Genomic DNA, 12,091 nt, shown 5'->3' with positions numbered 1-12,091 from the left:
ATTCTGCTAACCTCTGGTCTTGACCAGTTCTGGCCTTTAAAAGTTGTCCTCAAACCTGCTCGTTTTACAGGTGGGGAAACTGAGGCTGGAGGAGTGGAGTGAGTCTCCCTGTCACAGAGCGGGGTGGCAACGAGAAAGAGAAGGGGAAGGACTATTGGGAGACCAGGGACTTGTTCCGGCTCTGCCACCACTGACTGATGGGAACTTCCCAGAGTCTGCCAGGGCCCTGGCACGTGCTGTGTACCTTGCAGCCTTGGCAGGTCCCTGTCCAGTTTCCTCTGCCAGTGTGCAGCCTTGGGCAAGTGATGCATGGTCATTGTAGAGTATTTTAAGAAATAAAATCATAAATAAAAAAATAGAAATCTCCTATTTTCCATAGCACCTACAAATAACCACTGCTGTATTAATATTTTGATATATTTTAATCCTTTGATACTCTTTCATCCTTTCTCTGTTCATACATGTGTACACACATACACACATGTATACACATACCAATGTAACCCACACATTTAATGGAGACTGGAAGTCTAATATCTCTTCTACCTTGGCATAGTGCCACCCTGGAGTTGGCAGTCATTCCTTCATTCGTTGATTTAGCAACTGTGAGTTGTCCAGGCTGCTTGAGGGAGTGCGGGCCTTGAAAAATACACTGCCCTGCCTTGGGGAAGTTTATGGTCAATGCGGAGAGTGGTGTGTAAATAATTTTAATGAGTATGAAAAGTGTGAAGTGGGATGGCCGGAGGGCATGGAAGAAGGCAGAGGGGTCAGGCAGGAGGCCATTACAATAGTCCTGGGGAGAGTCCAGCAGGATCTGACCCAAGAGAGAGGAGAGGGGAATGAAAGGGATGTTTGAAACTATTTATGATAGTTTTATAATTAAATGAGGCTATAAGGAGGTTTCTAGGAAATTGGATGGTTGGTGGTGCCCTTTGCTGCGGTATCACTGAGGGTGGAGAAGTGGGTTTGGGGCTTGTCAAGTCCAGGTCGTTCACCTGCAGCAGAGGCACCAAACTCATTTTTACCGGGGGCCACGTCAGCCTCGCAGTAGCCTTCAAAGGGCCGAATGTAATTTCAGCTCCTTAACAGTTACGGAATAGTTACATTTATACAGTCCTAAAATTATTTTGGCCCTCTAAAGGCAACCACGAGGCCGATGTGGCCCCAGTGAAAATGAATTTGAAACCCCTGACCTAGAGTATGGAGATGAGAGATGTGAACATGTCCTTCATAGAGGTAGGAGTTACCTAGTGGAGCAGTTTATAATACAGCATGATGGGCCAGCCTGGGAGACTTAGGTTTCAGAGGGAGGTGAAGGAGGAGGGTCTTAGTGAAAAAGGTCAAGAAAGAGCGGTCAGAGAGGTAGGAGGAGAGTCAGGAGGGACTGGTGACTTAGAATCCATTGGAAGAGGATTTGGGGGAAGAACTCCAGTGCTAGGAATCAAACAGACTTCAGTCTCATCCTGGCTTCACGGATGGCTAGTTATAACCTTGGGTTTGTTGCTTAATGTCCAAGCCTCTGCTTCGGGAAGATGGGGTGGCTAAGGTGTCAGAATGCTGCAGAGCAGGGAAGCAGGATAAGTTCAAGCAACTTGACTTCTAGCTCCTTGCAGGAAGGCAGTTTTCATCTTTCTACTCTGGTGCTAGGGCCTCAGCACAGTAGATAGGGTAGAAGAGTGTAGGAAGTGAGGAATTAGAGCAGTCTTTAAATTTTTTTTATTGATTGATTTTGAGAGAGAGAGAGAGAGAAAATATCAATTTATTGTTCCACTTATTTATGCATTCATTGGTTGATTCTTGTGTGTGCCCTGACTGGGGATGGAGTCCACAACCTTGGTGCATTGGGATGACATTCCAACCAACAGGAATTGCTTCTCAGCCAGGGCCAGAGAAGTCTTTGATTACTCTTTCTGTTTGACTCCTAACTCCTGCACTAATGCCTGATTACAGATGCTGCCACCCCAATATCTTACCTCTGCTGGGCTTCTGCACTGGAAAACAGTTTTACAGTTTGATCTACCCCTACATGGCAAATGGTTCTTTAAAGGACAGACTCCAGTGTCAGGTAAGAGGCTGGGTCATGGTCAGAGAACAGGACTAGGCAGCACCTTGTTAGAGAATCAAGAGTTAAGGACATGCAGGGGTCCAGAGAGGGAGGGACCATCCAGAAAGGCCCTTTAATAGAAGTTAGTCCAGGATAGATAACATCTGGCTAAATATTTTCAAGTAAAACCCTATAAAAATTTTATGTGACAAGAGGCATTGCATTTAAGTCAAGAGCAAGACTAAAGTATCCCATAACACTAATTTTATTCAGCATTGTTCTGGAGGTGGTAGCCAATGCAATAGAATAGGAAAAAAAATAAGAGATACAAAGTATGGAAAAGTGGGGGCAAAGTTCTATTTAAAAATGTTATGCTGATATATACCTATTTGCTTGTGTATTTATAGATATATCTCTGGAAAGATATAAGAAAAGGGTACCTTGGCTGCCTCTAGGGAGGGGAACTAGATAGCTGTGGCACAGGATGGAAGGGAAACTTACTACACACATGCTTTTGTACCTTTTGCATATTATACCACATTAGTGTAATACTTAAGAAAATTACAATTTTAAAAACAAACCTTCCTCCCATCAAATCCTGAAGCAGAGGGAGAAAAGTTATTCCACATGGAATTATTGCTTCCTTTGGCAGAGACCAAAGCAGTTATTCATGGTGTGAATAATGTCAGGTAAGAGGCTGGGTCATGGTCAGAGAACAGGACTAGGCAGCACCCTGTTAGAGAATCGAGGGTTAAGGACATGCAGGGGTCCAGAGAGGGAGGGACCATCCAGAAAGGCCCTTTAATAGAAGTTAGTCCAGGATAGATAACAATAATGATCACTAGCTGTGCTGAGCTCTTCCTGTGTGCAGGACACTGTGGGCATTACACATGCCTTCTCCAGGCCTTGTCACAACCCAGCAGATTTTCTTCATTTTCCAAGAGGAGAGTCTCTGGCACAGAGAGGCAAAATGACTTGCCCAAAGGAACCGAGCTGACAAGGGTCAGGGCTAGGGTTTAAACTGGGTTCATGTGGCTCCAAATTTCAGAGTTTTTGAGAAGCTGATTAGCAAGGCCAAGTTACCACTGTCTTAGAGGATGTGGGACCTAAGACAGGACTTGAAAAATAAGTGGTGATTTAGCCTGAAGATTCAGTCTTAGAACAACAGTGGTAGCATGTGGGGGAAGGTAAAAAGAGCTGCTGTTTGCTGAGCACCCACAGTGTGACAGGCACTCTGCTAGTATAAGGACATACTAGCATAAGGATTCTTTGAATCCTTACAACAACCCTAAGGAATAGGGATTGACATGTCCATTTTAATCAAAGAAAGGGAGGCTCAGAGATGTTGAGTGTGTTTTCCCAGCTAGTGCATGTCTGAGCTGGGATTTACACCTCGATATTCTGATCTCAAAACTTGTACCCTGCCAGTAAACCATGCTGGTTAAGCCCTGTTGCAGAGGACAGGAGGGGCTGGAGGAGGGACAGAAGCCCAGGACCCTGCCATTGGATCTTTAAAAGGCATAGGTGTCACTATTTCTCCTCCTTTTCTTTCTCTTAGGGTGGCTCACATCCCCTCCCCTGGCCCCAGCGCATCAGCATCTTCTTAGGGCTGCTTCGTGCAGTGGAGCACCTCCACAGCTTGGGGATCATCCATGGCAACATCAAGAGGTGAGAGAGGTGGACCCTGCCAAGGGCTCAGGCTGCAGAGATGAGACAGATCAACATTCCATGGTTCCCTTCTCCCGGTCTCTCTTCTCTTTGCCTTTCTCTGCCCACCTTGCCTCCCCTGGGTCTCTTTTCTTTGTTGAAAACAGTTTTCAACCCCCCAAATCAGTGTTTCTGATTGCAGTCAGCACGAACTGCCTACCTGTCACCACATTTGTCTTTCTGAGCTGGTGTTTTCCCAACAAGCACCCCACACCTCTGATGTATTTTACTTCCAGCTAGCTGGTCTGCACCTGGCCATGTTTGCCGAGTTTCTGGAATTTTGAGCTCTGTGCTCACGGTCTTCTTGGAGACCTGGCCCCCAGCTTATGTACCTGTTGGTGAAAGCAACTCAAGTCATGGAGGCTCCCTGCAGGTTATGGTGCACCCCAGTTATCATGTTCCCAGACATCCAAGAGCAAGAGATCCCTGTCTGAGGACTTTCAGCATGGGGAGAAATTCCAGAAGATACCAGAGTATTTGGAAAATCTGAACTCAAAACCATAGAACCCACACTCCCCCAAAGTCCTCTTTCCATTTGCCAAGGAGAAGCTCTTTCCTCTTTTCTCCCCAGTGATTCTTACTTGGTTGCACAAACAACCAAGTAATAGCAAGAAAGGAAATGAAAAGATGTGAGGTCATCCTGGCTCACGGCTAGATTCGTCAGTTTCTTCCATTTTTCAGTCTCAGCCCTAAGGCAGCATGGTTACCATGCTCTCTTTTCCCCTCCTTTGTTTAAACACAGTAAACACTGCATGTCATCATTTTCAGTGACTTCTTAGTCTTCCACTGCAGGGTTGTCCATAATTTATTTACCCCTTCTAGTAGTGAACATTGGAATTGGTGTCTATTTTATAGATTTTATTTATTTTCAGAGAGAGGGGAAGGGAGGGAGAAAGGGAGGAAGAGAAACATCAGTTGTTTGCCTCTTGCACGCCCCCACCCAGGAACCTGGCCTGCAACCCAGGCATGTGCTCTGACTGGGAATTGAACCCATGACCTTTTGGTTCACAGGCCAGCGCTCAATTCACTGAGCCACACCAGCCAGGGCATGGTGTCTACTTTTGAAAATGCTATTAGTATTTAGTCCTACATTGAGCAGTTTTACACATCTAGCTGAGTTTTTTTGTCCCCCTCCCCCCACCCCCACCTTTGGAGTAGTTTCTGAGAGTTCACTCCTGTGGTTTAGATGAGTAGATTCAAGAATATTTTATTTTTATTTTTATTTTTTAAAAGATTTTATTTATTTATCTATAGAGGGGAAGGGAAGGAGAGAAGGAGAGAAATATCAATGTATGGTTGCCTCTCCTGAGTCCCCTGCTGGGAACTGGCCTGCAACCCAGGCATGTGCCCTGACTGGGAATCAAACCGCAATCGTGTGGTTCGCAGGCCCACGCTCAATCCACTGAGCTACACCAGCCAGGGCTCAAGAATATTTTTATTGCTCTTATTTCCTACAATCTGGCCAGATTCAGCCAAAGGATGCTGGCATTTATTTTTATTTTTTTATCCTCACCTGAGGACATTTTTTTTCATCACTTTTAGAGAGAGAGGAAGGGAGAGAGAGAGAGAGAGAGAGAAAGAATGACTTTCTTATGTGTACTCTGGCTTGGGATCTGTAACTTAGGCACATGCCCAGATTGGGAATGGAACCCACAATCCTTAGGTCCATGGGATGTTGTTCCAACCAGCTGATGATCCAAACCGTTGAGAGCAAGGATGCTGGTATTTAGACTTGAGTCAGGTGGGCCAGAGCTGGAGGTCTGAACAGCTTTGGCTGTTTGGAGGACTGATACAACCTATGGGCTTGGCCAGCTGAGGTTCATTGGCGTGGACAGTTAGGATGGTTGTGGGAATTTGGCCACACGAAATGCCATTCCTGAGGCAGTAGGATTAATCTTAGTTCCACCCTCATTTGCCGGTGGGAGTGGGCTTCCCTCTCAGGACTGGCTCAGAAACTCCACGTTGAGGGTTGTCAGTGACCTTAACTTAGTGCAGCTGACACTGCTCACTGCTAGGTTGTTTCCCAAAAGGGTCCCCATGACAACCTCTTTTTGTCCAGGCCAAAAAAAGAAGGTTCTGCTTTCTTTTCCACAGCTCCAATGTTTTGCTAGATGAAAACTTCACCCCCAAGCTGGCTCACCCAGTCGCTCACCTATGTCCTGTCAACAAAAGGTCAAAATACACTGTGATGAAGACCCACCTTTTCCAGGCCTCAGCTGCGTATCTGCCAGATGATTTCATCAAGGTGGGACAGCTGACAAAGCGAGTGGACATCTTCAGCTGTGGAATAGTAAGAGTTTCCTCCTCTGCTGAGACTTGGGCCTGAACTCCTTTGTCCTCTCCTTTGCAAGCACAGGCTGTAATAGAGGCTGGTCGCCGTGTTCTAGTAAAGCATAGCAGATATGAGCGAACTGTGGCCCACAGGCCAAAATTGGCCCAGGGCCTATTTCATGTGGCCTATAACTAAGAATAGTGTTTACATTTGTAAAAGATTGAATAATAATAATTTGAAAAAAACACAAAGAATACTTGACAAGGACTTGGTTTGTTGTCCATAAAACCTAAAATATTTACGACGTAGTCTGTTAAAGAAAAAAAATTGGCCAGCCCTTGAAGTAAAGCCACTCATGAGAGTCCAGGTGGTGGTAGGCTACAGATGTCATCTCCTGACATCCCTGATTCCCATCCAACCACTCGTTTAATATTCTGTTCAGATGTGTTTATCCTTGTTTATCCATCTGTCTTGTCCACCTGTCCGTCCATCTTTACAGTCATCTATCCAACCATTCATTCAACATCCACCCATTCACCCAGCCACCCAGCAGCTACCCACTCATTCACTCCCCATTCACTCATCCTCACCACCACTCTGTCCGTTATTTCTGTGTGTAGAATTTGTGTAGGCTACAACCGTGACTAAAATACTGTCCCTCTCCCAGGAGCTCGTGGTCTGAAAATAGCAGCCTCCAGGGTACATTTGTACAGAACATCGATTCCTTGAGGTCTCTGTAGGTTTGGTGTGCTTAAAGGTTTGGTGGCCAAATAGGTTTGGCAAATCTGGGGTAGGCAAAGCCAAGATTTCTTTACCACAAAATTAATCAGAGCTTTTAATATGATAATGAGCTTTTAATCTGTTACTTATGAATTTACCATAGCCGGGCAAACAGTATGCTGTGTTTCCCAACTTAATTTGATAATTGAACCTTGTTCTTTCAGTGTCTGTGAGCACTGGGGTCCCGTGGAATCTAGTCTGGGAAATGCTGGCTGAGAACAGTGACAGTCTCTGGTTGACCTCTGCCAAGAGCAAACAACTGTATTTTGGTTACCCTCTCTCTTCCTCTTCAGCCTTGAACTCTGCACTTCCTGTCTGACCACAGTCTCCTGTCTGTCCACCTCCCTATGAGTGCCTTCCCCCTGAGCCATTTTCTGCCTTCGGCCGAGCATCTCATGTCAGATTCCACTTCCTTCTCCCAGCCAGAGGGCTCTTCTGGTTTCCTTGCCCCGGTTAGCTCCACTGGGTGGCTCATTGAAGTTCAGCAGGGCTTGCGCAGGCTCCTGCTCCTTTAAGTCCTGGTGGAACTGAATCCTGAAACCACCAGGCACTGTAGTGCAGAACTCAAGAGCAAGGATTTGGGTCCCAGCTCAGTTACTTTCTCTGGGCCTTAGTTTTGTCTTCTGTAAAATAGGGGGTAACGGTACATCTGGAGATTAATAAGATAATATACATAAACTGGTTAGCACAGTACCCTGTACATACCAAGGTTATTAGTATTATAGTGGTTTGTTTTATTATTCCTACCTTCATACCCTCATTCCTGATTTTTGTTTACTGTTGACTTTTTAACTCAGCTCTTGGTGTAGCAATCGACTTCCTCCTGCAGTCCTTCAGTCACTCACTCATTCTGTGCCCGCTGGCTTCCCTGCACTCTTTCTCAGCCCTGCCACTGACTAATAGTATGATTTTGAACTTTGGTTTCTCTTACGGGGAACTCTGCATTTCACAGTATACGTTTTGGTGAGCTCCATGTGATCTCTGTAAAAGGCCCAGCACAGAGCCTGCCGTGGAGAAGAAGCACAGGAAATAGTTATTCATTTCCCCTTGTTTTTAACTTCCTGGCAGGTGCTGCTGGGGAGTCCCTTTTCAATGGGCTTCTGTCCATTTGCTGCAGGAGTGAGTGCCCGCTGCTGTCCCCTCCTGGCCACTGCCACTTTGTTATTAATCCAGTGGGCCTTTTCTCTGGAGCTGAGGATTTCTTGGCAGTCAATGGGAACTTATTATGGGTTGCTTCTGGAAAGGCTGTGGAAGAGAGATTTGACACGAAGCGTGGGGTACTCACCCTCTTCTGTTCACTACCACTAGGTCCTCGTTTACCAGATTAGGGCACAGGCTCATTTTAGTTACTTGCCCGAAGATCACCTGCATGTATAAGGAACTAAGTCAGCATTTGAACCCAGGCCTATCTGACTAGAGAGGCCTTAACAATCATGCTGCCATCTCTGCTGAGAATTCCTATTCAAAGCAAGTTTCTTGTTTACTAAGACACACATCACGGTTTGTCCATTTTTTGGTGGCTTACACTGTGCTCCTTTTGTGAGTGGATGAATTAGTGAACAAATAGTGTCAATAAAGGCATATGGGTGAAACATACTGTAGAGGTTGCTGAGGTTCTCTGCATGGAATTCATGTCTGCACATGGATTCCTCTTCTCTGAGATCGATGTAGCAATTCCTGCTTACCATTTCTGATGGACTTTTAAATGGAATTATCTTTAAAATATAGTGTGTGTGTATGTATATATGTATGTTTATAGATATGGATGTGTGTGTATATAATGTGTGTGTATTATACAGGGTGGGGCAAAAGTTGGTTTACAGTTGTTCATGTGGAAAATAATGCAATAATTAATAAATGATAACACAACACTAAACTCTGTGTTTTGTATACTCACAGCTGTGAACCTACTTTTGCCCCACACTGTATATATATATGCACATATATGCATGTAGTTTATATAATACATATAAATGCATATATGCATATTTTATAACACTGATGGTAATACACACACATTTGGTTTCCATCCTCCCTGCCTTGCTATCAGGTAGGTCGAGCCTTCCACAGGCAGCTGGGAGGCATGTTTAGTTGGAGGAAGTGTGATATTCTTCATGTTCAGATTTTGGGCGCAAGTCTGTGCTGGCAAATGTCAGAGCCAGGCCTGGAGCTCAGACTTTGTTATCAAGAAGAAGCTTCTTTTCCTGACTGGTGTGGCTCGGTGGATTGAGTGCCAACCTGTGAACCAAAGGGTCGCTGGTTCAATTCCCAGTCAAGGCACATGCCTGGGTTGCATGGCCAGGTCCCCAGTAGGGGACACCTGAGGGGCAACCACCACTGATGTTTCTCTCCCTCTCTTTTTCCCTCTCTTCTTCTCTGTCTAAAAATAAATAAATCAAATCTTAAAAAAAAAGGAAAAAAGAAGCTTCTCTCTTGGCCAGAATTCTGCCTGACCTTATGCATGGGTGTTCAAACTGTGCTAACTCCACATTCTCTCCAGGTGTTAGCTGAGGTCCTCACTGGCATCCCTGCGGCGGATAACAACCGAAGCCCAGTTTTCCTGGTAAGGGAACCAGTTACTTCTGCCTGGGTGGTGCATTTGGGCCTCACAGCTATGAGGGGTCAGAAGGGTGTCCATTTTACAGGTGCTATTGAGGGAGGCCTCCGTCCAGGGTTTGATTTGCATCTGTGCAAAGGAGCTTTAATCTCCCACCCCCACCTGCTCACCAACAATTACTTTTTCATGATAATAGGATTTAGAATGTTTAGGGAAAACTCATTTCTTCTCTCTGCATATTAGGCAATCAAATAGGGTTTGTCCTCAAATTGGTAAAAGTTGATTCCAGCCCCGTTACATAGGTTTCTATAATAAATTCAATAACTTCCATATATGGTACCTTCAGAGAACTGTCATATGTATAATACAGTGTGATTTCAAAAATATAACAACACAGCTTGACTCTGCTTGGCACTTCTTGTAAATTAGCTTTCTCAATCACTTCAGAGTCCCCGTGAGATTGATAGAGGCACTGTGTTCATCTATAGGTAAGGAAAGCAGGCCCTAAGATTTGCCTGAAAGCTCAGTTATACTAAGTTTCAGAGTTGGAGTTCTGAGTCAAGTCTTCTTGATTTTAGATCCTGAGTTCTCAACCATGACACTCCCCTGACTGTGTAATTCTCATGGTAGTCCAACCATATAAATTCAGTAGTATCATCACCCCCATTTTACAGATGAGAAAACTGAGGCCGAGGTGAAGAGACTTTGTCTCATGCTCCTCAGTGAGATCAGTAGTCAAATTGGGATTTGAACCCATGTCTTTGGCAGAGTTTCAAATTCTGTGAAAGCTCTGGTCCTCTTCATCAGTTTGAGAGGGGAGCCCCTTTTCTGACCTGATGTTAAAGCCATTGGAGTAGCTGGCTTTTTTGTGACTGGTCCCCAGAAGCATTTCCTGAGCTTTGAGGTAAAGAGCTGAGGGCCTCCCCTAAGCACAGAAAGTCACAACTTGTTCCTCTCCTGAACTCCCTGAGCTCTGGTCCTTTTGGGCACCGAGCTCCAGATACTGCAAAGTGGTCAGTGTGGGTTGTTTAGAGTAGTTCCTGTCTCCTGCCAGTTTTCTCCAGAGGCATCCTCAGCAGTGCTCGGGGGTTCCCTGGGTGACCGTGGCAGGAGAAGGAGGGTTTCAAGCCAGTTGTGTGAAATTTGCTAGGAGGTTCTTTTTGTTAATGGTTTATAAAAATGTGAAGGATAGCATTTACTCAAAAATCTAGGGTTTTTTCCTCTTCTTCTAGATCTGAATATAGTCTCTCACCATTTCCTGTTGTTGTACTTGCCCAGTTAAGATTGTGCATGTCATCAAGATTCCCGTGAGAGCTGAAAGCTGATCATGCCTCATGTGGCCCCGGCGGGGTTGGCGAGGGCCTCTCCTCTGTGCTCAGGGCAGTGTTTGGGGACACAGAGGGATGTTTTCATGTTTGTGTTTTCAGAGGGAATTGGGTGGTTTCCACCCAAGTTTAAAATGTGTGTACACTCTGATGCAGCAGTTTCAGTTCAGTAGAAACACATGCAAGTGAGGAAAGACCAGATGGACAAGGATGCTTGTAGCCTTATTTATGATAGTGAAGCACTGCAAACAAGTGAAGTATCTTTCAATTGGGAGGTGGTTAAAGTAATTATGATGTAACCATTCCCACAGTGGAATACCATGAAGTTATTTAGAAATAACTTTATGTAAGTAAGATTCTAAATGTTTGTAAATAGTGAGCATGAAACATATGCTACATTTTGACATATGTGTGTATCTGTGACCTCATTACCAAACTAACATAATGAACATGGCTACGACCCCTCCATCCTCCTCCTCTCACCCTCCTCCCTGCCCCTGCCAGCCCCTACCGCCGGTGATGCGCTTCTTCTCGCTGCACAAAAGCTTCCGCTCTTTGAAGGTTCACATAGATGAGGTCATGCAGGGTGTGCTCTTCCACTGGCTGGCTTTTCCCACTCAACAGAGATACTCTGAGATACAGCCACGCTTTTTGTGCCAGTGGCTCTCGTCTTTTGTCACTGAGCAGGGTTCCATTGCATGGATCTGCTATGTTTGTCCATTTACCTATTAATAGGCATTTGGCTTATGTTCAGATTTTGCCCATTACAAATAAAGCTGGTAGGTAGCTTTGTGTGGGGGTCTCTGGTCATATGCATTCATTTGTCTGAGGTATAACTCACACTTCTGAGGTGTGCCGAGTGGTGTGAGTTTTGATAAATATAGATAGTTATGTAACTACCACCACGACCAAGATATAGAATATTTCTATCCTTCAAGAAACTTCTGTTGCGCCCCTTTAGAGTCAGTCCCCTCTGCCATTTCCAGCCCCGGGCAACTCCTGTTTTAATCTCTGTCCATATAGTTCTATATTTTCTTGAGTGTTATATACATGGAATCACAGAATGTGAAGCCATCATTTTGGCTTCTTTCACTTAGTGGGGTGCTTTTGAGATTCATGCATGTTGTTGCATGTATCAGTGGTTCCTTTTATTTCTGAGGAGTATTCTGTTATGTGGGTATATGATCATTTATTTGTCTGTCTACTCACTATTTGATGGACATCTGTGTTACTTCCAGGTTTTGGCAATTCTGAATAAAGCTGACATAAACATCCTTATTAAAAAAATAATGAGAAATTCTGACCAGATAGCTCAGTTGGTTAGAGTGCTGTCCCGATATGTGAAGGTTGTGGGTTTGATCCCCAGTCAGGGCACATACAAGAAGCAACCAATGAATGCATCAGTA

General features: G+C 44.9%; 1 protein-coding gene across 1 annotated transcript in view; it reads left to right on the top strand.

Annotated features, from left to right (window-relative positions):
- The window catches only part of IRAK2 (interleukin 1 receptor associated kinase 2), a 60,057-nt gene that overhangs the window by 36,384 nt on the left and 11,582 nt on the right, over positions 1 to 12,091 (top strand). Inside the window, exons 7-10 of the mRNA XM_037055603.1 lie at positions 1,951 to 2,065; positions 3,603 to 3,712; positions 5,846 to 6,041; positions 9,304 to 9,366. Coding sequence (XP_036911498.1) covers positions 1,951 to 2,065; positions 3,603 to 3,712; positions 5,846 to 6,041; positions 9,304 to 9,366 — 484 coding nt within the window. The remainder of the gene's footprint in view (positions 1 to 1,950; positions 2,066 to 3,602; positions 3,713 to 5,845; positions 6,042 to 9,303; positions 9,367 to 12,091) is intronic.

This window comes from Sturnira hondurensis, unplaced genomic scaffold, assembly GCF_014824575.4.
Source record: "Sturnira hondurensis isolate 20B ecotype Veracruz unplaced genomic scaffold, ASM1482457v3 Scaffold0008723, whole genome shotgun sequence".
NCBI lineage: Eukaryota > Metazoa > Chordata > Mammalia > Chiroptera > Phyllostomidae > Sturnira > Sturnira hondurensis.
This window is presented reverse-complemented; position numbering and strand designations above follow the sequence as displayed.